Raw genomic sequence first — 27,212 nt, 5'->3', positions numbered from 1 at the left:
CTACTTCATTTTAAACTAGTACCAACATTTAGAAAGTGGTAGATGAGACTGAAAAAAACCAGTTACTCACCTTTGTAACTGTTGTTCTTCGACATGTGTTGCTCATATCCATTCCAATTAGGTGTGTGCGCACCGCGTGCACGGCTATCAGAGAATTTTTACCCTAGCAACACCCGGTGGGTCGGCTGTGGAGCTCCCTGGAGCGGCGCCTTCCTGCCGCTCGATATATACCCCAGCCAACCCAGCACCTCCTCAGTTCCTTCTTACGGCCCGTGATGGTCGTTGGAACGGTGGAGTCCTGCTTCGCTGCTCTCCACTCTCCCTAGCACAGTTTACAATCAATAGTTATAGTTGTTGATAGTTATAACTAGTATTAGTAGGGTTGGGTTCCCCCCCAGGTTGGGTTCCCCCCCCTTCCCCATTTTTCTCTTGGGCTCATGCCCAAGGCTCTGGGATTTAAGCCCTGCGGTTCCTGCTCTAAGCCCATGCCAACGGGCAACCCCCATGACGCTTGTCTGCTTGATGAGACTCCCCCAGACACCTCAGGCAAGTGCAGGATCTGCAAAGGGTTTAGTCCTCGGACTAAGAAGGAGCGGGACTTTCATTTAAAACAGCTCCTCATGGAGGCGGCCATTAGTCCTCAGCCTCCTGCAGCGCGCCAAGATCTGGCACTGAGCACCTCAGTGCGCAGCGCGCCCCGGCGGCAGCGGTTGGAGTGGCACCGCGGTTGGACTCTGACCGAGACTCACAGCTCCGACGCTCCCCGGCACCGCTCCCATTCTCCTGGCCAGAAACAGTACCGGAAGCCGGAAAAGGGTAGCCCACCTCCTCAGAGACCAGCCTCTCTGGAACCCCCCATGGAGACGCGTCCCGCAGGGGAGCGTCTAGGGGCACAGTCTACAGCTTCGGCACCGTTGACTCCAGCCCCGAGGGGAGAGCCGTCAAGTCCGGTGCCTCTGGACTCCCAGACACGGAGCATGATTGAGGTCCAGTTGCCATCCACCCCGGATACCTTTGCAGCTGCATGGGATCTTATTGCCATGACAGCATTGGCATCCCCTCAGCCTCATTCCAAGGCACCGGTTCCTGTACGTGCGGCACAGTCCCGGGGCAAGCCGGCTCTAATACACCCATCGGCACTGTCGGTCGAGCCGCGGCACCGATCCCGCTCTCAGCGTATATCGAGCGCCATGAAGGCACCACTCCAGGGGGCTCAACAGCCGACCCACCGGGTGTTGCTAGGGTAAAAATTCTCCGAAGGCCGTGCACACGTCACGCACGCACACCTAACTGGAATCGATATGAGCAAGCACTCGAAGAAGAACTCGATCAAACCTGCTTTAGTTAGGCAATAATGATAAAAAGAGCCAAAAGTAATGTTTTGGATACAGAAATTAAGGGGATGCAAATGAAATCAACAAATAGTAGGTTTTTTAATTTTTTTAAAACAAAGAAAACGTAAAGGCATTTTGTTTAATAGAAAGAACAGAACAGGAGAGTTCAAGTCATACATAAATTATAAAAATAAAACCAGTTTTACTTTTTTATACACAGCTATGAACAGGTTAAAAAATTGCTTTGATAATATTTACATGAATACATAGGATTTTTCTGCCACCATAATATGAAGAGCCCATAAAATTAACTGCCATGGCTGAACCCCTGATTTTTCCTTTGGGCTGCTGTTTCAATACAGACCCAGTTCTTGGACGTGATGAGCAACAGATGTTCAGCACATTGCGGGAAAGAGCCTGCTGTGCAATCAAGTCCTATTAAGCATAAATTCTGTGGTTTTGGATTAATTTCAGTGTTTCCATATGCTAAGTCATTTCAGAGCATACTCTCAAATGCAAGTTAAAATATAGTTCAGCATGTTTCACCTCTAACCTCCACAGCCACAGAGGATAATCCTGAAAGTTTAGGTGAAAGTGTAAAGCATACTTGCTCTTCAGCAGCTGTTGAATGAAAGCTACGTAAAGGCATTCTTCTTCAGCCTAAAGCCTCTGGAATAAATTTTGCATTATGTTACTCTTGAACAGCTCCAATAAGATTTGCAGGTGTTTTAATAAGGACAGAATTCAGACCCCAGTTTGACTTAGCCTGAATCTGAGTCAGCTGGAATCTGACTCAGGCACTTTGTAACAAATTTATGTTTGAATGCAGACACCACAGTTGCTGGTTAATTTGAGCTTCAAAAGCGCAGACTTCTGCCACCGGCGCTAAAGAAAAGTCTCCATTAGTTGTCAGTAGGGAGTACAATCTCCTCGCAGATCAGCTACTAGAGAACAATATAATCACAAACAGCTGATTTTGTGGTTCTGAGGTTTCATTCCATTCAGCCTTTCACCGTTTCCTGGGGTCAACCAGGATGAGATACATATTTGTCTTCACCGTTATTAATTGAAATGTAGAGGAAAATATTTGGCACGCACAGTTCTCTCCGACAGACCTCAAGAAATGACGTAAGAGTCAGCCAGCTAACAGCATTAAATCAACCATGGCACAAAGATGACAGCCCTTAGATTGACAATTACCTACTTCAATGTAACAGGTTCTACTTAAAATATATTTCTTTTAAAAAAAGTATATTAAATATGTACAGCTGGCACAAAAATAAGTGCATTTTTTTGCTATTGTTGAATAGAAGAGTTGTAATCTAGTATAAAAGCTCATGTAGACGATTTTACCCTCTAATACACATAAATCTTAGAGAACAGATATGCCTCCACGGTATGAGAGAGAAAGAGAGAAAACAGCAGCAAAAAATATCAAGGACAGAAGGAAAGATCTGAAGCATACATCCCTTAAAAAAAAGTGAATATTTTTGAGAGGTGGGTGGATCAGATGGGAAATGGTATAATTTGTTGCCATAAACACATGAGACTAAATCAATAGCATTGGATGGCTGGTCACTAACTCATTTCTCATGGAATGCTGGTCTTAGTCCCGTTCTTAGCCGATGGGATGTGAGAATCAAAAATCCCATCATTATCCCTAAATGGCATCCTGGAGGCAGACTCAGCAGATGACTGAATGAGCACAAAGACTGAATACACTTCCTTTTCAGCTGCAGAGGAGATCCCTCTAGGCCAGGATCAAGATATGTGGTAAAGGCATGACAGAAGGAAGCACGTGACAATTTGATGGATAAACTACTAAATTGAAAAGAAAAAGAATGCTTTTAAAAATAACACTGACTTCTGCAAAGATTTTCCTTCAACTTTTAAAGCCATTACATATCAGAGGGTTAAAACATTTTTAAAGGGCTCGGCATCCCTCCATATCTTTATACATTTTAGATTTTAAGTCTCCATAAGAATGCTATTCTTAACCCATTGTTTATTTTAGCAGATCAAAAGCTGCTTAGAGTTTTATTGGTCAATATCTGATCTGTCATCTTCTTTAGCTATTTTTCATCCCTGCATCTTGAACACTCAGAGGAAATGGCTTTCCGTCTGGAAACAGTAAGCTTGGAGGTAAACTATCTGCAGCTTCCACTGAGATTTGAATTTCAGATTTTCTTTTCAAGGGGTTTTCTTCTTTAGAAAGGGGAATTTCTTCCTCTGTTGGAGTGCAGTAGGGAACATTTTCATAATCCGTGGTGGTTGAAGTGGTCGGTTCCGGAAATTGTGGGTTGTGGTTTGAATTACACAGGTTAACAATACAAGTTACGTTCACCTGCGTTCCTCCACTAGCAGAATGCTCTGTGAAACAAACAGAAAACAAAACAAATGAAAAGTGGAAGAGTGAAACTCACAGCAGGATAAGATTCTTTATCCAGTTTAATGACTTAAGAAAAAAATTGTAAGTTTTAAAACAGACTATGTAGATTGAATCTCCTTCCTTCTCTTACTATAGGCAGAGTTGGTAGCACCACCTAGGGTACGTCTACACTGCAATTAAATACCCGAGGCTGGTCCAAACCAGCTGAATTAGACTCGCAGGGCTAAGGCAAAGAGTCTGCTTAACTGCAGTGCAGATGTTCAGGCTCGACCAGAGCTCTGGGACCTTCCCACCTTGCAGGGTCCTAGAGCCCGGGCTGCAGCCCCAGCCTGTACAGCTACATAGCAATTAAACAGTTCCTAAGCCCAAGCCGGCTGGCACAGATCAGCCGTGGCTGTTTGTTTGCTGTAGACACACCCCTAGAGTCAAGGTTACCAAAACACTTTCCATTAGAAGGTCCTGTTTTCAGTGGCTTATAGCTTTGCCAAGCTTTAACTGTTTGGACTAAAATTTTCATGCCACGCGTCTGCCCCAGGCTGAATTTTGGGGGGAAATTTCAGCTAAAATAGTTCCACTGTTTTCAATAATTAGGTTAGGGAAACCTTAATTCTGCACAAGCAACCTTAATTCTGGAATTTCCTAACTGCTGAGTGCTTGCCCTTGCAACCTTAATGTTCTTTTAACACTGATTCTTTGGATATAATCCGTAAAGATATTGGGGCAACAAAAAACATTCAGAGTCATTGGATCATTTTTGACTCCCTGGATATTTGTTGAATTTTCCCCCCTACTCCCCATCTTATTCCCTATACTCTTCCCAGTCTTCTTGCTTTATTGCCCCCTTGTCTCCTTTTCCCACTCTCAGCAGTTTAATACCTACAGTTATGCTGCCCCCTTTGCCTGTGTTTTTTCTGGAAGATGTTAACGTCTGCCAACAAGCCGTACTTTGCTATATACACAACCAAGGACATGGTTAAAAGCTAATGGGTCCCCTTCTTTCAGGCTAAATGGAAGGAGCAATTAAATGTCCCTTTATGTAGTGATAGCTGGAAACAATAGGAGGCTACCACCCAAGGCACTAGGCCACATGGCGAAGCCTGATTAGCTAAGCCATGTGATCTGAGGGGTTCCCTGCTAGAATATTGATTGAAGGTGGGTGGGTGTGGGGGTGGGTGTTTTTAGGAGAAAGCCGGCAGACAATGAGGGAGGCGGCTGTGAGCATGGCCCTGAGAGGGAACAGGGACAGAACTTGTTGGGCATGGAAATGGCTGAAGGGGCAGACTTGGAAATGGCGAACAAGGAAACTGCCTATCGTTTGATCCTAGTGTGTTCAGGGAGACAGGACTTTGTGTACATTTTTCCTCAATAAACAGGATTGCATCCAAGAAAACGCTGACTCGTATCATCAATTTCTCTTCCTAACAGAAACAAACCTGCAAGGGCCCCAGATATTGGCTAACTGCTCAGCCCAAAGGAGCAACAGCCCACAACATTCTGTCCACACCTGTCCGGCGTCTCTAGTCTCCCAATCCTATTTCTTCAAGCAGTCCCTCCTTCTCATCGACCGTCTCCATACACTCCCACCGCTTGTCTTGGATCTTAAAATTCTATTCACATTTGTGGCACTCTCTCGGTTAAAAAAGGATGATAATAAAATACCGGAGGGCTCTGGTGTTCACCTTTCGACAGACTCTTACCTGAGCTTGCAGAGCCGGGTCTGGCTCCACTGTGATGATTACAACCTCCTGAGGTCATACGGCTCTGCTGAGTTCCCTCGGTTTCTTTCTTTTCTGTGTTCTTAATACTTATGACACTGATTCTTGAAGCGGTGTTGTCCAAAGAGCTGCTGCTTGACCCAGGAGTTTCCAAGAGATGCTGCTCCTCCTGCTTAGGACTACTGGCGCTCTGTGCTCCTGAATCGCGTGGCCTCTTGTCAGGCTGCTTCTGAGGACACAAGAAGGGTTGGGACGGTTACAGAAAATGGCAAAAGGTCAAATTTTGTGAAACTTTTAACCAGAAAAGAAGATAGTAGCTTGAAATAAAGCATGGTTGGGTCAGATCCTCAGCGGTTGCCGATTGGCATAGTTTCACTGATGTCAATGGAGCCACAACAATTTACACCAGGTGATGGTCTGACCCCTTATGTCCTAGGTCTGTTCTCAGCGGCCCTCAAGAAACCTTTAGTGATCCCCTGGTGATCCCACTGGCATACTGACCACCACAAGGCCATTGCAAACTGGTGCATCTGAGGCTCTAACTTGTTCAGGGGGCAACCCGCTCCCCTTATCTCTCCAGCTATATTTTTCAGCTATTCATTTTTATCATATTAACAGATATTGATCTTGCATGAATTTATAAAACATTAATTAATGAAAAGGGGCAGCAGGGAAGAAGGGATGAACTGATACTCACCAAATCTGGAGCTTCAATTGGACAAGAACCAAATCAGGTTGCAAGTGAGAAAAGAAAGTTAAAATTAAAAACAAAACACCAAATACTATCAATTCCAAAAGAGCTGCACTTTAACTAAACGGGGATATGCTGCCTGCAAGGGGTCTGCATTTTATTTTGTTCTTGTATCATCTGTGGGTGGAGCAGACCTGGTTGTGTACCCGGTTTTAAAATGTTATCAAACATTTGCTTTATAGTCACTCTGCAATGTGGCTAGAGTCTGGGACAGGTGCAGTAGACAAAGGGGATTCTCAAAAAATCAACTGAATTAAATAATCAGCATTCTCTAGCGGAAAGGACAAAGAGTGCTGATCACAATCAAAATCATAGCCATAATAATTAAGTAAAATAACAATTAATAATGTCGTGTAATTATATCACGCAGCACAAAATACTTTACAAACTGCAGTGGCAGTTTTTGTTGCACAGGTGCTTGATTTCACGGGAACACTGGAGGCTTACAGGCCTGTGTCCCAGATACGAGGGATTATATGGGGCTTCAGCGGTGCACAGGTCTCATGCCAGCCTTCCATGCAGGGAAGAATTTCACCCCAAATACATATTGAATATTGTGGCTAGGAGACTAGCATTTGTATATCTAAGCTTATTATTCATTTAATTTCATCTGTGTTATTTTCACTCCGTTAATCTTACCTTTTTTTCTAGAAACAATGCAACAGGCAACCCCTGCAACTACGACGAGTATTAGAAACGTCAATCCTATTATTATACCTAGAGAAAACAAGAGAAATAATTTGGCGGACAGATCTAAGCTGCACTGGTAAAAACATGATTTTTTATTTATTTTTTTTGTTCTCCTTTGCTATAAAAGTTAAATATCACACACATCAGTTGTGCATCTAAGTTTAACAGTGAGCGTTGGTTTTTGGCTGATAGATACAAAAGATCTTATTTTGATCTCACTTGCCTCATTAATTTGGACTTTCCCATAATTTTGAAAAGTGAGGGATGGATTCTGGCCCACACACCGCCCAGCAGGGAGCCACAATGGGCCAGGAGGAGAATTCCCCAGGTGCAGGAGAAGCATAGGGCTGACATAAGCAACCCTATGTTGCCCCTTATACACACACAGACCTCAGCGTAAAAGGTATGCCAGGAGAAGGAGAGAGCATCCCCACGACGTTCAATACTATGGAGAGTCTGAGCTGCTCATAGGCAGCCTGGGTAAGACTGCCAGACATCAGAATGACTCCCAGGAGGCTTGTTAAGCCAGAGGCGATTTTGGCAGCCCAGACTCTAGGAATTACACCTTTGCACTTGCTCCTCTGGGGCTGCATCTCTCAGGAGACACAGCACATAACCTGACACTGGGCCCCGGGGGAAATTTGCCAAGTCACAAGAGAGCTGCAGTGTGCTAGAGCTGGGTAAATATTTTGGGGGGGTGAGGGGGGGGAGAAAAGTACAAACCAGTCTAAGCAAGCCCTTTTGAACTCCTCCAACGGAATGTAAGCATTGCGAGTTTGCATTTGCAAATGATTTCATAAGCGATCAGCAAAGAAACACCTATGCATCACCTCACTTCCTGAACAGAAAAAACGTGAACTTAATCAATAGCTCACCAATGGTCTGAGACACATCAGGAGAAAGGCCTCGCTGGACGGCATTGGTTTTTATTTCGTTGGTTCCAGAAACGGAGCTTTCTGCTGTAAGCTGGCCAGTGCTGGGTGTGGTGGTGTGAGGAGATGTCGCTATGACAGCCACATCTACCTCGGAGTCACTGCAGACGGTGTCACTTGTGCTGCTTCCTTCAACAGACACTGATTGACAGCTGCAAGAAACAAGAGGAGGGTTTAAAACCAAAACCACCCCCGGACACAATTACAGGCTGATGTCTTGTTAAATGAGAAAGGGCAAATCGGGAACTTACACTCTGTGCGGTTTGCAGGAGGCAGTTGAGGATTCTTCATCTGAAAAAGTGCCGGGGGGGCAGGGGAAACAGTCTTTATTCGTAATGTTCGTTCCTTTAAACAAATATTTCCAAATGTTGCCAGTTAGTCACTTGTTGAGAAATGCCAAGTGAATCATAAGTTTTAGGTGGGTCATACAGATCCTGGAAATGTTATGGAGACCGTAAACAAAAGCGCTAGCTTTGACAGCCTCCCAGCCAAGCATCCCACATGCTGCCCAGTTACAGAAGGAAAGATTAATTGGGCTGTTATTTCTATGCCCTTGAGGGCTACGGTATTTTTTCAAAGGGTTACTTGGAATCAACTGGAACAGTTAAAACATGGCATTAAAAGCCAAACCCTGCAGTCTTTGCCAATCCTTAATCAGGCAAAACTCCTAATCCAGTCAATGGAGTTTTACTTGAATAAGGACTGCAATGGTTGGCAACCGTAAAAAATTAGTCCCCACTCTCCAGCAGCCTCTGGGTATGATGCTTTTTCTTCACATCAGTATATTCACCACCATTCTGGGGCCAATGAACGTAGGCACAAAATTTAAAATACCATCTAAACCTTGATGCAATCCAAATAGTGTTTGGAGGACGCATATTTCACAAGTAGAGACAGGATCATAACCACAAGCCCTTTCCACTGCCTGGCACGAGGAAGGAAGGTTACAGAATGAAACAAAAGCTCTGCAATACGAAGCTGCTGGGGAACGTACAGTTTAAGAGTCATGTACTACATCCCACAGTCATACTTCAATGCCACTTAAAACAATGCAGCCCACAGCAAAACACGCAGCAGCAGACACGGAAGGCACTATAGTGCAAGTCACTATTAAAAATAATGAATGTCGCCATTCTAGAAACATTAACATTTCAATCATTAAGAATGAAATTTCTTCCCTGTGCAGAGACAGCACAAGGCTCACATATCACTTAATCATTCAAAAAACAGGACTTAAGTCATTCATAGGCCTTGAGCTGGCCCTCTGCACAGGGATGAATTTCGCCCTAAAAGAATATTAAAATATTCAATATGGTTTTAGGGGCATTGTGCTGCTGGATGTGCCATCTCTCAGGTTGGGCTCATTAAACATCCCCTGGAAGCTTTGACAAGATAAGTGTGTTAGCCCCAGAGTCCTGGCCACATGACTTCTCCTTAGTAATTACAGTTGACTAATCTAAAATTTCCCCTGAATTTTTTATCGTGTTAGGTATTCTTCACTTTTTGTCCTGAACCACAGGGTAGTGTTGCTTTGCAGATACCATGGTAATAGGCACTTTATAAATAAATGTAATAACAGTTGTGACTGCCATCTTCCACCCAAGATGTGGCTACATTTTACTGATGGGTGACATGATACCTGTGTGGAAACTACAATATTGTCATTTTTACTCCATCCTGACTCAGGAAGAACTCCCACTGAAAACAGGATTGCAGAAATAAATTCACCTGTTCGAGATTTTTAAGCCATCTCGAGACAGCTACACGGTCATAGGATCCTAGGAAAATGCAGAATCATCTATAGCAGGGTGAAATTCACTCGTGTACACTGTGCAGTGGGCCACCACAAGATTTATTCTTCACCTAAATCAACCCTACGCCCTGTTTTGAGATCATAAGTGGGATTTGAGCAGCATACAGGCCTAATGCTAACAGGCAGACTTTAGCAAACTCAGGGAGTTGGTAGATAAGGTCCCATGGGAAGCAAGTCTAAGGGGAAAAACAATAGAAGACAGATGGCAGTTTTTCAAGGAGACATTATTAAGGGCACAAGAGCAAACTATCCCACTGTGTAGAAAAGATAGGAACTATGGCAAGAGACCGGCCTGGCTCAACCAGGAGATCTTCAATGATCTAAACATCAAAAAAAGAGTCCTACAAAAAGTGGAAACTAAGTCAAATTACAAAGGATGAATATAAACAAATAACACAAGTACGTAGGGACAAAATTAGAAAGGCCAAGGCACAAAATGAGATCAAACTAGCTAGAGACAAAGAGTAACAAGAAAACATTCTACAAATACATTAGAAGCAAGAGGAAGACCAAGGACAGGGTAGGCCCGTTACTCATGGGAGGGAGGAGGGGGGAAAATAACAGAAAATGTGGAAAGGTTTCGGTTTCCACCACGAAGGTTGGTGGTGATTGGACATCTAACAGTGAATGCCAGTGAAAATGAGGTAGGCTTAGAAAAGGCTAAAATAGGGAAAGAACAAGTTAAAAATTACTTAGACAAGATAGATGTCTTCAAGTCACCAGGGCCTGATGAAATCCTAGAATACTCAAGGAGCTGACTGAGGAGATATCTGAGCCATTAGCAATTATCTTTGAAAAGTCATAGAAGACAGAAGAGATTCCAGAAGACTGGAAAAGGGCAAATATAGTGCCCATCTATAAAAATGGAAATAAGGACAACCATGGGAATTACAGACCAGTCAGCTTAAGTTTTGTAACTGGAAAGATAATGGAGCAAATAATTAAGCAATCAATTTGGAAACATCTAGAAGATAATAAGGTGACAAGTAACAGTCAGCATGGATTTGTCAAAAACAAAATGTGTCAAACCAACCTAATAGCTTTCTTTGACAGGGTAACAAGCCTTGTGGGGGAGGGGAGGAGGGAAGAGGTAGACATGGTAAATCTTGACTTTAGTAAAACTTTTGATACTGTCTCGCGTGACCTTCTCATAAACAAACTAGGGAAATGCAACCTAGATGGAGCTACTATAAGGTGGGTGCAAAACTGGTTGGAAAACCATTCCCAGAGAGTAGTTATCAGTGGTTCACAGTCATGCTGGAAGGGCATAACAAGTGGGGTCCCGCAGGGATCAGTTCTGGGTCAGGTTCTGTTCAGTATCTTCATCGGTGACTTAGAGAATGGCATAGAGAGTACACTTACAAAGTCTGTGGATAATATTAAGCTGGGAGGGGTTGCAAATGCCTTGGAGGATAGGATTAAAATGCAAAATGATCTGGACAAACTGGAGAAATGGTCTGAACTAAACAGGATAAAATTCAATAAGGACAAATGCAAAGTACTCCACTTAGGAAGGAACAATCAGTTGCAAACCTACAAAATGGGAAATGACTGCCTAGGAAGGAGTACTGAGAAAAGGGATCTGGGGGTCATAGTGGACTACAAGCTAAATACGAGTCAACAGTGTAACGCAGTTGCAAAAAAAGTGAACACCATTCTGGGATGTATTAGCAGAACTGTTGTAAGCAAGACACGAGAAGTAATTCTTCCGCTCTACTCCGTGCTGATAAGGCCTCAACTGGAGTATTGTGTCCAGTTCTGGGTGCCACATTTCAGGAAGGATGTGGACAAACTGGCGAAAGTCCAGAGAAGAGTAACAAAAATGATTAAAGGTCTAGAAAACATGACCAGTGAGGGAAGACTGAAAAAATTGGGTGTGTTTAGTCTGGAAAAGAAGACTGAGAGGGGACATGATAAAAGGTTGTTACATGGAGGAGGGGGAAAAATTGTTTTTCTTAACCTCTGAGGATAGGACAAGAAGCAATGGGCTTAAATTGCAGCAAGGGAGGTTTAGGTTGGACATTAGTAAAAACTTCCTAACTGTCAGGGTGGTTAAACACTGGAATAAATTGCCTGGGGAGGTGGTGGAATCTCCATCATTGGAGATTTTTAAGAGCAGGTTAGACAACACCTGTCAGGGATGCTCTAGATAATACTTAGTCCTGGCATGAGTGCAGGGGACTGGTCTAGATGACCTCTCAAGGTCCCTTCCAGTTCTATGGTTCTATGAGTCACACACATGGAGCAAATCACAAAACAGAGCAAAATAATAAAGCAAAGAGTGGAGAGAGATAGGGAGAGCTTTACTGAAACACGCAACTGTGAGAAGAGGGGACCATATATCCTTCCCCCACCCAGACAACTCTATTGTGACTCTTAATGCTGTATTTGGTGCATAGACACTGTTATGATGGGTGCACTAGAAATACCTAAGAAAGTAATTTAGGCGATCGGAGGAAAATATTTCTGTAATGTATAGTGTGCAGGGTGGATCAGCAATTATTTTTATGGGCAGACAAGTAGCAAAAATACTCACACTTCATCCAATAATTCTTGGTACATGGAAACTGCTCATTCAAACTTAATTTACCTGGTTTGGAAACGCCATAGCCTTTTCTACATGTCTTGTGTGCTTTACAAACCAGGCAGCGACCGTGACTTTTGTTTGAAGCACAGTAGGTGTTGGCTGGGCAGCTGCAGATTCGGTCTTGGGTCCTTGTGCATTCTTGAGTCTGCACGAATCCTAATGCCAAAAACAATAAAGCAAGTTGTGATGCTATAAGGAAGAATTAAAGTGACAGTCCTCACTACTGTCAGTACAGAATGCAAGTGAAGGTCAATTATTTTGCAGCAGGTGACCAGCAGGCTTAGATTCCTCTTCAAAGGAAGAGATTTTGTGATGAGTTTTGCCGTTGTGTGCACATTTTCTGAAGAGTGACCTCCCTTGTACCAGCACAATTTGCATTTGCAAAATTTGCACTTAGATGTGGATCCCCACAGTTGAACTGCAGCCATAAATCTAAGCTCTTGGGCCTCTGATTACCCAGTTTTCAATATAAAGAGAGGACAGGACCCAGAACAGCTGAAAATATACCTCACGGAGAGAGGAAAATATACCATTTAAAATGGTGCTTTGAAAGGGCCACCCAGACATTTTTCACATGGTACACATAGCTGAACCCCCTCATGTCCTCCCCCAACCCTCGTCAGGGTTCCCCACTGCCCCTCTCCTGGCTGGGCTCCCCTGCACGGGACCTCACCACCGCTCCCCATAGTTGTAGCAGTCTTGAGATTGTCATTGAGCGAGTCCTGAGGGCTCAGCAGTTGCTGGAAGTGGGATGAGGCTGGGCAGGCCCCCGGGGAGGAGCCCTGGTGTAGGAGCTGGCCTCACAGCAGCGGGAAGGAGGAGAAGCGTCAGCTGCTCCATGGCCCACTCAGGTTGGGAGCAGGCACGCGGCCCCACAGCCCCTCTTGATCAGCACTGCGGCCCCTGTGCGCCAAGTGGCAATGCCACTCACTCAGTTTTGGCCCCGCCCATCATGATGGAGAGGCCATGGAGCCAAACCTGAGTGGGCAGTGCTGCTGCTCCTCAGCACTGCCGTTGGGCAGCCAGGGCAAGAGGGTGGGGGCAAAACTGAGTGAGGGGCCTTGCAACCTGCCGCATTGGGGGGTCACAGTGCTGTTCAGGAGGGGCCCCGAGGCTCCGCTCAGATGATCCTAGTGCAGCACCAGGGCTCTCCCTCGGACACCAGACCGGCCTAGGAGCAGACCACTAGTACCATTTCTAGGTAATAAATTCCTTCTAGATTGTGCTATTCATCTAGAATGAACTTCACCTCTGAGCAGATGCCCAGTGCAAAGCCTACGCGCCACGGCTGCCTTCACAACAGAGCTGAAGTGAGACTTAAGCGGTGCACAGGCACCTTTGTGTAGGCTCTCAACACAGAGGTGAGTTTCACCTCTAGAGTATCATTTAGATCTATCTTCTCATTGTCAGCATCCCTAAAACAACACAGAGCCGGCAAAGGGATAAGCATCCCAGGCAATCACTTCGACATACCGGTATTGCAGCGGGGTGAGCAGGCAAGACAGCGCCGAGCTCTGTGCCAGAGCGCCGTATACGTGTTTCTCTCGCACGGTGTACATTCTGTGTCAGCACTGCCACTGCAGCTTTGAAACACACGGTAACCTGCAAAATAAACAATGAAAACGTCTGCTTGGAATGACTCAGTAGGAATTGCATCTGGTAAGTTTCGTTCATAGCTGTGGCACCGATTTCCCTTCATCATCATCCTGTTTGCTCGTTGATTAAAAGAAACATGAAGAAGTTTTGATAACCACAACATAGATGTTAAAATAATGGTGAGACGGAGACATTAAAGGATACAAGCGAAGAAATGCCACAGCAACCTCAACTCCTCATCCTCTTGTTCCTAAATATTGCACCAAACTCTGACCTAAGATACTTCTTATTTTTGTATGGCACTTGGATACCAAGCTGATAAGTATCTTAGAATTACCACAGATCCACAGATAAATATACTCAAGTCCCATTGATTTAAGTAGGAGTTGCAAACATTTACTCAAGGGCAGAGTTTGATGATCTATGCTGTGTAATACAAATATTTGGTACTTTTCAAGGATCTCAAAGCACCTTACAAATATGAAAGCACTGATTTAGCAAAGAATTTAAGCCAAAGACAAAACCTTTGCATTCAGAGTGCGTGTGATCAAAAGGATCACAGACCAACACAGGGCCGGCTCCAGGGTTTTTGCCGCCCCAAGCAGCCCCTCCCCCCAAATAAATAAATAAAAAAAAAAAGCCGCGATCGCGCCCTGCGGCGGCAATTCAGCGAAGGGTCCCTCACTCCGGCTCGGAGTGAAGGACCTCCCGCCGAATTGCCGCCGAATAGCTGGACGTGCCGCCCCCCTCCGGAGTGGCCGCCCCAAGCACCTGCTTGTTAAGCTGGTGCCTGGAGCCGGCCCTGGACCAACAGCCATCTCAGCCACAGCATGGCAGCCATGTGAGAGAGGTGGAAGAACTGGATGGAATATTTGGTGATACTGGACTTCTGAAAGGAGATCCAGTAAAAATAACCTTAAAAAGACAATGCTGAACCATACAGTGTACATACACCTCAGAGGATTCCTAGCCCAGTACTTCCTAAAGTGGAAACTGAGTTAACGAGAATGCAGCAGATTGGCATAATGGAGACAATCTCTGAGCCAACAGCAAGATGTGCCCCAGTGGTACCAGTTATAAAGAAAAATGGGAGAATACAAATCTGTGTGGAACTGAAAAGACTTAATGACGCAGTTGTGAGAGAACAACATATCCTCGCAACATTGGATGTCTTCCTCTCCAAAGTGAAAGGAGCTACAATATTCTCCAAGCTGGATGCCTTGAGCGGATTCTGGCAAATCCCTTTAGCCCTAGAAAGTGCTAAACCAACTACATTTATCATACCCTTTGGGAGATTTTGCTTTCAAAAGATTATTTTTGGGGATTACCAGTGCACCTGAAATTTTCCAAAGAAAGATGGCAGAACTGTTAATGAACACAAATGGAGTTGTAGTTTTCATGGATGATATTTTGCCGTATGGCTGTTCGATGGAAGAATACAATGAAACCATCAACAAAGTCCTAAGGGCTAATAAGTCAGTCTAGACACAAACGAAACATGGAAATGTGCGTTTTCCACCTACCCTAAATGAAGTTTTTGGGACAGACAATAAAAGATGGAATCAGTCCTAGCCCTGAGAAAGTAAAAGCAATTCAAGAACTGAATGCACCAGTGAATATACCAGAACAGAAACATGTACTGGGCATGGTAAATTACCTTAGTCAAAACCTGCAAGAGCTTTCTACAGTGACAAAACCACGGAATGAACTGTTAAAGTCCAACACATCTTGGTTCCGAGGGGGGAAAAAGGGAAATCAAGACATTGCCTTCAACTAGGTAAGAGAAATGATCTCAACAGCTCCAGTTCTCAAGTACTATGACGTGTACAAACCCACAATCGGGGTCAGTGCCAATGCAGGCAGCAATGGCTTAGGTGCGGTATTGTTGCCACATCACAGCTCTGAGTGGAAGCTAGTTGCATTTTACTCTTGCACACTTACAGAAGCAGAAAAAGAATATGCACCGATTGAAAAGGAGTGCCTGGCAAACGTATGGACACGGGAGAACTTTTACAGCTATCTGTGTGGACTGGATTCGTTTACACTGACGACACACCATAAACTGCTGTAACCCTCATCAGTGGAAAAGTCCTGGATCAAGCACCACTAAGATGCTAACGTCTATCAATAAGGTTAATGAGATTTAACCCAATTGCTAATAAGTTCTGGGGCAAAATCTGGTCGTTGCAGAACTCTGTCACGGAGCGCAGCTTTGCACTCAACTACCCGTGAGTTCAAAGATGCTGTAACGGTGTACATGGAAGCTGTGAACGCATACAGACCAGTGTCAGAAAAGGACTACACCAGCTACAAAAAGCAGCCTTGGCAGACATGCAAGTTTAGGAAGTTCTAAGTTACACTGGAGCTGGCTCGCCCAAGTATCTAAAGGATGCTAAGGAAATGACAAGAGGCTACTTTGCAGTGCGTAGACAATTAAGCAAGTCAAATGGACACATGAATAAAGGCAATTGCATCGTAATTCTAAACTAAATGAAAGGAGAAATCCTAAACCTCATCCACGAAGGACATTAAGGATTAACTAAATACTGTGAACAGCCAACCAGACGATATTGTGCTGGGCATCAGCAAGGACAAAGAATGAAATATGTGCATGCAAACATTGCAGAACTAACACACCAACACAACACAACACAAAGAACCTTTAATAACAACACTTCCACCAGAGAGATCTTGGAAGAGACTAGCCGCAGATTTATGCAAATTCAGAGGACATCATTACCTGGTCATCGTGGACTATTTTTCCAATAGAAATAACGTACTTGAAAGATATAACATGTTGCAGTGTTGCTGAGAAAACTAAAGTGCCCTTTTGCTCACTTCAGTATTCCAGAACAACTCGTCATGGGAAACGGATCACAATTCATTGCAGCAGAATGTGAGTCATTCCAAACAAAATATGATTTTGATCATATTACTAGTAGCCCACATTACCCACAAGCAAACGGAGAGGCTGAGAGAGCTGTACAGACAGCCAATAAAATCCTACAGCGGGAAGATTCCTTCCTTCCTTTTCTGAGCTACAGATCAACACCAAGAGCTGCTACTGCATATAGTCCAGCACACCTCCTGATGGGAAGACAGCTCAAAACTACTGTTCCAACTTTGGGAAAGAATCTATCTCCAAAGGGGCCAGACGTGAAGAGGTAGCGAAATTGGATACAAAAGGCTAAGACAGCTTGCAAACACTTTTACAACAGATGTCACTCATTAGAGAACTGCCAAGTCTAGAACCTGGTAACCGCGTTCCTCTCAATCTGGGGGGGAAGAAAGGGGGCAGGGGGAAATGGACATTTCCAGCTGTCAAAAAAAAAAAAAAAAAAAATCAGGTCAGATCATATGTAATCAAGACTGACAGTGGAGAGTTCAACAGAAACTGTTGACATCTACAGTCTGTTCCTCAGAAAGAACAATCAACAGAGCCAACTCTACAGATGGCAGATGCAGAACAAGACGACTCAAGGATTCGAAACAGACCACAGCAGTCATTGCAGCTAATGAATCGCCAGATGACGAAGTTGCTATGCATTCAGGACATGTAATTAGAAAACCAACACAACTCAGAGACGCTTAACAGATTGTTCCATATTGAACTTCAAAACCAGTGGGATAGAGTAAATTTTGTAAAATGGTAGGAATGTAGAACTTAAAGGGAGATGAAATGAAATGCTAAATTGTATTATACTAGTTAGCCACTAGGTGGTGTTGTGTGTGGCATACAGTAGAACCGCAGCATTACCAGCACCTCAGGAATGGAGGTGGTAAGACTCAGCATTGACTTAATACAGCTTTGAAACTTTATTTTTCACTCCATGCATCTGATGAAGCAGGTTCTAGCCCACAAAAGCTTATGCCCAAATAAATGTGTTAGTCTCTAAGGTGCCACAAGGCCTCCTCGTTGTTTATGCAGAAGAAAAATGCTGCTTTTAACCTTCTTACTTTAAATGAAACAAGCACAGAACGTTTCCTTACCTTGTCAAATCTCTCAGACTCTCCCTTTATTTTTTTAGTAATTTACGTTTAACACTGTCCGTATTAACACTGTCTAACAGTCTGTATTTGCTTTGTCGTCTCTGCGGCTGCCTGATTGCGTACTTCTGGTTCCATACGAGGGATGTGGTTGACGGGTCAGTTCGAGGCTCTACTGTACCTTATTTCAGCTAAACTCAGCCATACAGACAGAGCACTGAAGGATTTTATACTGAACACATCTGGTGTGTATCACTCGCAGGGAGGCTCTGTAGCCAGTCCATATCTGGTATAGGAGCATGGCATACAGGAACACGCTGGAGGACATGCTTGCTCAATGAGAGGAACAATGAGGCCCTGCCAAGAAAGCCTTCATAGCTAGTTTTGGCCCCTCCTTTGAGAATCCTCATTTTAGGGATTAGTGATGTACTGGAGTCACAGGGAACCATGAAGCCAGGCCCTGGCAGTTAAGTGACACAGGAAATGATTTCCAAATATTTGGTTTTCAAATATATTTTATCTATAATTTCTAATTTGGCTCCATGTATCCTGTTAATGATTTAGGTTCTTAGGCCCCGATTTTTAAAAGGCATTTAGGCACCACTGCGCTCAGCACTGTAACGCCTTACTGATTTAGGAGCCTAAATCTCATTGACGATTCAAGGGACTTAGGCTCTGAAGTGCCTAAATCCCTTGGGGGGAGAATGTGGCATAGGCTCCTAAATCACTTAGGCTGTGCAATGCTGACGGCAAAAATGAGTTAATACCTTTAAAAATCTGGGCTTTTTTTTTTTAAATAAATCAACATGAAAAACCCTTCCGTTCAACTTCACAAATATCGACAACTACAGAGACTTTCAGTTTCCTATGCATTGCCCCAAATCCTGGGCTTGTTATTGTGAAATATTATAATAAAGGGGAGAAGGTGCCACTGGAGCTTGATCGCTATTTACTGCCAGAGTGTGAAGGTTTAATTATGAATCATGACATTTTTCCTCCATTGCATTTCTAACACAGGAAACCCAGATGTTAAGTCTTGACATTTTTGGTCAATTCGAGCCACTTAGGCTGCTTCAGCACATGCTCGTTTCCTGCTTAATCATCCAAATCTCTGCGACAGGAACTTTGCACTTAGAGAGACAAAGAACATTTGCTCAGCATGTTGTGAGGTAAATGCCAGGGGAGTAAGAATAACTCTGATGGTTCGTCTCTTTGACGACAGCGTACCCAAAGTTCTGAGCTCTCTCGGGGCTTTATCTCTATATGATCAAAATACTTGGTGGGCAATTACAACAACCAGCAACTAAAATGTCTTCACCTGCAACCAAAAGCTCAATAAATACTTACCAAGATGTCACTACAAAAGATCATTGGAGTATAAGTGTAGGCCTGGCTTGACATTAGTAACTTGCCTCATTTCTTAGTAGGCGTAATTGGGAACAATAGGAAAAGCCATTGCAAATCAGATCAGTGGTCCATGTGGTCTGTCTTTGAAAGTGGTCAGCACTAGATGCTTCATAGGAAAAAGGCATCTAACTCCATAATGAACAATTATAGAATAACTGAATCTACCCAGAGCTAGATTGTACCTAATAATATTTTGCAAATACTAAATTGTACCCCACGCAGGGATTAACAGTGTATTTGCTATTACTGTACTCGGGCTGACATTGGCTAATAATGTTAAATTGGGGGCAAGGATTCAGTGCTGGTGGTTTAATTAGTTTTATATGTTATTTTCCTTGTATGAAAATACATTTTTACAAATATTTTAATAAAAAGATTATGCTCAAAAAAATTGGCAGGTGAAACTGCATCTGTTCACTTTTAAGAACCTAGCAAATTCCCAAGAAACCCCACGCCTCACCAGGAAACAGCTGAATCTGCCACCCTGCAGCTGGCATGGGATCCAAATCATGCAAGATAACACTTTGGCGCCAGACTCATTCAAAGGTTCAGCCAACTGGGTGAACCCTTTGGTAAACCCTGGCCAGAAGTAATTCAGGCAACTGGCTCCAGGCCCTGCAGTAAATGTGTCTTGCAGTCCCAGGATCAACAATACAAGGTCTTACGGCTGGGAGTATATTAAAGCAGCAAAAATCGGCGGCTGCTTTGGCTCTCTCAATGATACAGGCGCACCACATTTATCCAGAAATCAGATGAATTTAGCCTTACACAGTAATAGTCATAAATAACCTAAATCCATTACCTGGAGGACATTTGCTGCAACATTTATTAATGTTTTCTTCAAAGAATTCAGAGTCTGGGTCTTTGCACTCCGGGGTCTGCCTCGTATAAGGCAATGAATAGTTCTAGGAAAAAGAAAGGAAAAGTTGTCAGATGCAAGCATATTATGACCCTTCATGTTGTTGGTGCGTTTTGGGTTTTTTAATAAAGGAAAAATAAAAGGTTAACAGCCGTTTGAGACATTCCCTGTCTCAAACTCATTGTATGTGTGTACAGACCCCTCACTGGGGCTTTTAGCTGCAAGCTCAAAACAAATAAATAATAACGTAGAAATTTAAGATATAGCACTAGAGAATTAATGTATTTGCAGCCAGCTTTCTTTTCAATCTGCTGTTGTGTGCATGACCCAGCAGATAGAGGAAGCCGAGGCCATCTCTGTCTGTGGAGTAGCATGGGCCAGACTTTGTCCTAACTTACACCCCACGGAGTTGCAGCCAGGGCAGAAGCTTGTCCTATGTTCTAGCAGATGCATGTTGTAGTTCTTGAAGAGAAGTTAAAGCCAGTCATTTCAGGCATGTTTAAGTATCTTATCTCTGTATCTTCATTATCCCTTGTCCTTGTGTATATTAATAACAACTTGCTTTCTCTTATGGGTTGCTAAAAAGTAATATTACAGTAGAGGCTATTTTTAAAAGAGAGATTCCCCCCCCCCCAAAATAAACCTCAAAACCTTTGCAAAAGAGACTCCAAATGCCACTGAAATTTCCTGGTGAAATCCTGACCCCATTAACATCAATGTTTTCGCCCTCCATGTTATGGCAAAAGGCTGCAAACATCCACACCTCCCATCCTAGATTTTGGGAAAGTTCAGATTCAGGTAATCCAAACATCACAAGTCAGGACTATCTCTGTAACGCCCCAAACCGGAAACAAAAATATTAAACTACCACAAACACTGGGAAAGTTTGAGATCTGACCTGAATCCAGTTCCAGACTTTACAGCTTAACCCCATCTCTTCTGTTTAACAATCAGTATTACCAATTGCAAGCATTCAAAAATCAGGAGTCAGGCACCCAAAAAATCATAAGATACAAATCAAGAGATGTTTTACAAAATGTATTTTGGGAGTTCTTTTCAATTGCCTTCTGATTTCTAAGCCTTTAAGCTGCACTTGCTTCGTATTATCTAACTACCTCCATATCTAAGAAGGCTAGAAACGCAATTCTTTAAAAAAATGAGATCTGAGATTCACATGCAGTCTCTTGAGTCCAGTACCTGAGGTTTCAACAGAAAACACCAAATATCACAAGACTGGCAATAAAAATCGTAAGCATTGGCAACGTTGCATAATCAAAAGGAGAACGTGTTTTGCATCATGTTACAGTTCTAACATTTCCAGCACCACTCTGGTGATGAAAATGTTAGGACATTCAACAAAACCACAGTACATTTATAGAAGGAACTGGGCCTTCTTCCTTCATTTACATGATGACTTCGCGTTTGACTAGGCCTGCAGTTTATGGACTGTTTACTTTCTAGTGACAAATCACTACACACAAAAATAAATTGTGCAGCTTGTAAACCACTGCTCTGCAATATTTTCCTTGTAATTTCATAGAACAACAAACAATCTGATCATCAACACTCCTGGTCAAAAATCCACAGTCCATCAAAATCAGCTGTGATCAAAATAAAATCCAGCCCCAAGCAGCAGGCCCTAAGCACCACTTGACACATGGTTCTAGTGTTTAAAAGTGAATACATGACAATGACACCTCCGCAGTTCTGCTCCCTGTGTGCATTCAGAGTCATATCTCCCAACTTCATTTTTTTTTAAAATAAAGGTACAATTTTACAACTTTTTACTCCCATCAGGCTTTGTGAGCCATCACTACGGGGGAAAAGGGAGATGGATTATGTTCTCGCCCATACATCAACAGAATTAACTGTGGAACTGCTCCAGCACCACTGAAATGGATAGGAATCTTTCCATCGATTTCAACAGACACTGGATGAAACCCTAAATTCCTCTCCTCTGCAGCCCTTAATTACATCCAAGCAACACCAGTGCAGGCAAGAGACTCTGTCCCTACCGGCAAAGAACCGGTGCCATCAAACCCAGGCCACCAGATGAAAGCAGGAAGTGGTTTTATCATTGTCAGTACTTTCTGATACCATTGCGGACTTCAGAAACCTCTTTGTTTAAAACCTGATCAAAATAAAATTCAGGAATGATGCCTCTGACAACAGTGATGCCTCTTCTAATGGAAAGTGGCTGGCTGTGAGTCTCCTTTTTTTAAAACCTATATATATGGCAGGTCAGATGAATACAGAACAATCATAAAACACTCTGGACCAGATCTTCAGGTGGTATAAATTGGCATAGGTCAGTTACTTCAATGGACAAATGTCTGAAAATCTGGCCCTTTATTCTCAAAGCAACCACAAAAAGTTCACTGTGCCTTTAAAAATAATAATAAAGGAAAGCTTTTTGTTGGGCAGCAAAAGTGTAGGAGTTTCCTGATACATTAAAAGGGCACAGCTCAGAAAGCATTTAACAGTCATTAATTCAATGAAGAGTAAAAAGACAACTCCGTCAGACTCAGAAATCTCATTAACCCAATTGTTATTGTAAGATTTATATAAACTTGGAGACGTACGGATAAAAAAAAAATCAAAAGCAGGAAATATCCTTCCTCCTTGCCAAAAAAAAAAAAAAAACGCGTTCATATTCCATTGTGTCTCCTCTTCAGGGTCTGACATAGATATCCACTTCCCACTTTCATTTAAAGGGAACCCCACTGTTTTTCTTCTAGCTGGTAGAAATGTTTTGCCCTTATTTTTAGCAGTGTTTGAGAACAGGGCTCGGAAAATCCACTCAGCCGGTGGCAATCACCAGCAAGACTGGCTTCTTGGACCTTGGATCCAGCCTGTGCCCAGAACCGGGTGGATTTAGCCTCAAGAGGCCCTTAAGGAGAAGCACCTGCAATCCATTCTGCCTCTCCTCGGGAGCTCTGGGCGTGAAAGTCCAGCAGATAGAACATCCAGAAGGAGAATGCCCTGTCCCAAGCACTTCAGGCACCTAACGTACATAAAGTACATCTCTCAGCGTCTTCTTTTTCTTCAGCGCCACCATAACATGGAATCGAGCGAACTACCTCACTTAACTACCTGCACTGATCACTCAACTGTAACTACACAACCATTATCAAGACACTAAGGGCTTGTCTACATGGGGGTTTTGAACCATACAAATAGAGTTAATCCGCTTCTAAAACATGAGGCCTACCAATGATGCAATGCGTCACAGCGCATTAACTCTGCACTTCACCTGAAATCTGGACTCCTCTTGTGAAGTGGACCAAGTTCGCGGACAACTGAATTAGTTTGCACTGTTGTTCGTGTGCAAGCAACAGCTGGCATCACTGCGTGCCTCCAATAGCTATCCCACATGGCTTTGCAGTCGACCATTACTGACCTGCTTACATCCTGTGCCCTCCCCTGCCTTGGTGTCAAGTTCCCAGGACAAACCCTTCCCCCATTTAAAAGCTGGCATGGAGCCAGATTTTGGCCATTTGCTCCTGGATTCAAGCGTATCAGCAATCTTGTGACACTACAGCAATTCTACTCCACAACCCCCACAGCACACCTGGTGCTGCTGCTTGGAGCCGTGCTAAGATCCTGGAGCTCACTGCCATCTGGGAAGAAGTAATCGGTGTAGTAAGCTCTTGTGGCCTGCCACCAGCATAAAGACCTGTTTGTACACATTGCAAAGCAGATGTCCACTATGTGACGTCCCTGGTCTTGAACCCAGGCTTAGGAGTCTCAAGATAGCCGCTACATCCTGGCCATCACCCAAAGCCTACTGATATCTGGTGGGCTGAGAAACGACTAGGACTATAGCCCCAGCCAAGGCACCACCCACGGGAGCTCTGATTGGAGGATCGCCCGGCTCCACCAATTGGTCCAACCACGCTGTTTAAGCCAGGAGAAGACACAGGAAGTAAGTTTGTCCAAGCAACCAGGTGGTATCCTGTTGTGGCTGCTTCCTGCATCCAAACCTGTTCCTGATTCCTGCTGGCTCCTGCCTCACCCCGGCCTTTGTTCCTCCTCCTGCCCTTACACTTTGCCTCCAATGCCTCCAATCCTCAGTGGCCAGACCTTTCTCTGGCCCCAGCCTTATGACCCTGCCTTGGCCTTTGGCATCTGACCTCAGCTCTGACCCTTCATTTCGATTCTTGGTTCTGACTCTGGCTTGACCCCTGGCTCTGCTAACTGGCGGGTGACTCTCCACCCCAGAAGCCCTGCAGACAAGAAGAGGCAAAGCGAAGGCGTATACTCGCCTCTGACTCTAACCCCCCTTAGCTGTTCTGCCATACCCGGCACTTTCGGTTTTGGCTGCACTATTTTTAATGTTTTTTCCACAGTTGGCAGCTTGATTTGTTAAGTGTATTTTCAAATAACAGTTGTTTGAATACTGGTTCAATTCAAAACTTTATTTTGATTGGTTATATGACTGTTGGTTGGCTCTTAAAATTCATCCATTATAACTCATCGCTGCTCTGAAGCCAAAAGCTCCTTCATATGGAGGGGAAAAGTCACAGGCAGGGTCCCACTTCCAACACCCATAAGCTACACCACACAGCTCCCCATCGACCCAAACACCTCCCTCCACGGGCTAACAGCTGGATGCAAGCCTGCACATTTTCAGGCAGGAGACTTGAGAACAACAGGCATCCCTAATAACATCCCCTGGGTGTTTCCATTTTCTATTTTCGGTGGCTGCTCAAAGTGCCGAGCAAGTGTCTGCACCTCGGACTCCCACTCATCTTGCAGGGTTTCTCCCTTAGTCCAACAAATATTGCGCAGAATGCAATGTGCTGCTATAAATGGGCAGCGCCGTTTTTTTCAGCGGCTTTTGAACCTATTCCACAAACAGCGCCATCTCCCTTTCCACGGGCCAACTGTGCTCTCCACTTCCATTCTGCAAATTCCTTCCTTTTGTCCAAGAGGCCTACAAATGGCGTCGTTAACCAGGGAAGCAGAAGATAAGCCAGGGTATAACCAAAGAAACCTCACCACCATTAATGTCCATAGGGTTCCTGTGGATAAATATCTTTTCTCCATAAATGCAAATAGGGTCTCTCAGAGCTCAGCTGAAGCACCACAGCCCCTTCCTGGCCACCCTACATTTATGTTTGTAAACCTGCCACGGCGGTCAGCCGGCCCTTGGAACACCATTGCGGAAATTCCCCTTTCTGTGCCCTAGTACAGGGGGCAACTGATGGAACCCATGTGCCTAATATAGTTGGGAACCCCACTGGTGCAAAACCTCAATAATTTTCTGAGCATTACCCAGCTTTATAACCTGGTGCAACAGTATCTTTTCCAAGGCTATGACAGTGGCCCCAACAGTCTATCTCCCCACACCAAACTGGTTGGCCACAAACTGGTGGCACTCTGGAGTGGCTAGCTTCCAGATGACAATGGTGACCCAGGTATGGGGGAGCACAGATTGGGATGGTGCCTCTGCAACTCTGCAGTCAGTTCAACACATCACTTAAAAAAAACATCCTGAAATTCTCTTGCCAGTGCTGGTCATCCCAGGTCCGCAGAACAATCCTTTCACACCAAGCCACATTGGTCTCCAGAGCCCAGAAATAGCACTGCATAGTGTGTAGCTGATCCAGGAGCCGGTCCTCTAGTACCAACTGCTTGGCTTTCTCTTCCTCCATGCTCCCATCCTGCTTCCACCACTGCTGAATCTCCCGCTGCTCCCGTTTAGCGACGTGACAGGTGGTCTCCAAAGCCGAAATTGTCCAGCTTTGAGTGCTGAAATACACCCCAAGCAGACTCCGTGTGATCACAGCTACCACCACAGCGGAGCAGAGCATTGCCGGGTCCGTGCTGGCCGACAGCAATTCAAAAATGGCGTTAGCCGGCACAGGATGGTGGAGACATGGGATTTCTCAAAAATCTGAAGCCCCCTGACTTCCCACAATTCATAGCAAAAACAATCCCAGGAGATCCACTGCTGTGCAGTGAAGCAAAGGACCTCACTCTCTGAGAAGGCAACACCTTTGGTTCACAACAAGCCACCACTGTGCAGACACATGACGCAAACTGAGAAACAGAACAGGAGTTCCACGTGCATGCTATTGGTGCAGCTCGCCTACAGCGCTTTACCAGACACAGCGCAACAAGCTTCGCATTCACACACACACACACACACACACACACACAAGCCCCAGGAATGGAGAACACCCCGGATCCCGACCGACTGGAGTGGTTCGCTTCCATCTGGCACAGCAGTTGGAAGGATCTGAGGTGGTAGAGGGCACTTGCGCCCCCTTATATAGCCCCATCCTCAGACGCTGCTTGGAGACAGTTCAGCACCATTAGACAGTGCAATATCCCTAAGTGGGAATATGCGAGCCACTGGAAGAACTTCCCCTGTCAAGTGAAGGTGGGGCTGAGCCCTTCCTTTCTATCAAATGTAAGCTTTCACTTCACCAAAAAATTAAAACGGTTTATAATACTTAGGGTTAGGGTTCCGTGTCTGTCACGGAGGTCACGGATTCCGTGACTTTCCATGACTTCCATGACTTCTGCAGCGGCAGGTGTGGCTAACCCCAGGGCCGCCCAAGCAGCTGCCACGGGGCTGATGGAGCGGCTCCACAACCAGCCGCTTGGGTAGCCCCGGGTAGCTGGCCTCGGGGACCCCCGGAGCAGCCGCCGGTGTGGCTGGCCCTGGGACCACCGGAGCAGCAGTCCCAGGGGCAGCGGGAGCAACAGCGGGTGGATGGCCCTGGGGGGCCCCTGGCAGCTGGTCTCGATGGCCCCTGGCAGCTGATGCTGCAGGGCCCCCCCCACGAGCGTCTGCCCCTGCCATGCCCCCCAACTAAGATTTAGTCAGAGGTATATAGTACAAGTCATGGGCCGTGAATTTTTGGTTACTGCCCATGATTTGTCCATGACTTTTACAAAAAATACCCATGAGTAAATCGTAGCCTTACTTATGGTGGTTGAGAAGAAAATCTAGTGAATGTAAAGCAATAGTACCCCGCCTTCCTGCTTCTACCGCAAAGCAACATTGACGGGACTCTGGTCAGTTTCACAACAGCTCTTCAAAATACTGTAGACCTTGTGGATGGCTGTGAAACTGACCAGAATAAGGACACTTTCAATCTGCAGCTACTTGAGACATCTTTGACCAACGTGCACATTCAC

At 44.6% G+C, this 27,212-nt stretch overlaps 1 protein-coding gene across 1 annotated transcript; it reads right to left on the bottom strand.

Annotated features, from left to right (window-relative positions):
• Positions 1-1,723: 1,723 nt before the first annotated feature.
• LOC112114087 (tumor necrosis factor receptor superfamily member 1B) lies at positions 1,724-25,876 on the bottom strand. Its single transcript, XM_026660108.2, has 10 exons — positions 25,691-25,876; positions 20,004-20,106; positions 13,685-13,813; positions 12,215-12,367; positions 8,063-8,156; positions 7,755-7,963; positions 6,829-6,906; positions 6,136-6,146; positions 5,421-5,667; positions 1,724-3,704 (listed from the first exon to the last, which is right to left on the bottom strand). Exons 1-10 carry the CDS (start codon positions 25,874-25,876, stop codon positions 3,403-3,405), a joined length of 1,512 nt encoding a protein of 503 aa, XP_026515893.1. The 3' UTR covers positions 1,724-3,402.
• Positions 25,877-27,212: the final 1,336 nt, after the last annotated feature.

The sequence above is a fragment of the Terrapene carolina genome, unplaced genomic scaffold, assembly GCF_002925995.2.
Source record: "Terrapene carolina triunguis isolate 2854851 unplaced genomic scaffold, T_m_triunguis-2.0 Scaffold714, whole genome shotgun sequence".
Taxonomy (NCBI): Eukaryota; Metazoa; Chordata; order Testudines; family Emydidae; genus Terrapene; species Terrapene triunguis.
This window is presented reverse-complemented; position numbering and strand designations above follow the sequence as displayed.

What these genes read in the sequence shown, in the direction of transcription:
- LOC112114087 (XM_026660108.2), bottom strand. Translation starts at nt 25,876, where the DNA reads ATGCTCTGCTCCGCTGTGGTGGTAGCTGTGATCACACGGAGTCTGCTT. An exon ending in AAGAGAAAGCCAAGCAGTTG is followed by an intron (nt 20,107 to 25,690) that starts GTACTAGAGGAC and finishes TCTTTTTCCTAG; the next exon opens with AACTATTCATTGCCTTATAC. An exon ending in CTCACCCCGCTGCAATACCG is followed by an intron (nt 12,368 to 13,684) that starts GTATGTCGAAGT and finishes TTTTGGCATTAG; the next exon opens with GATTCGTGCAGACTCAAGAA.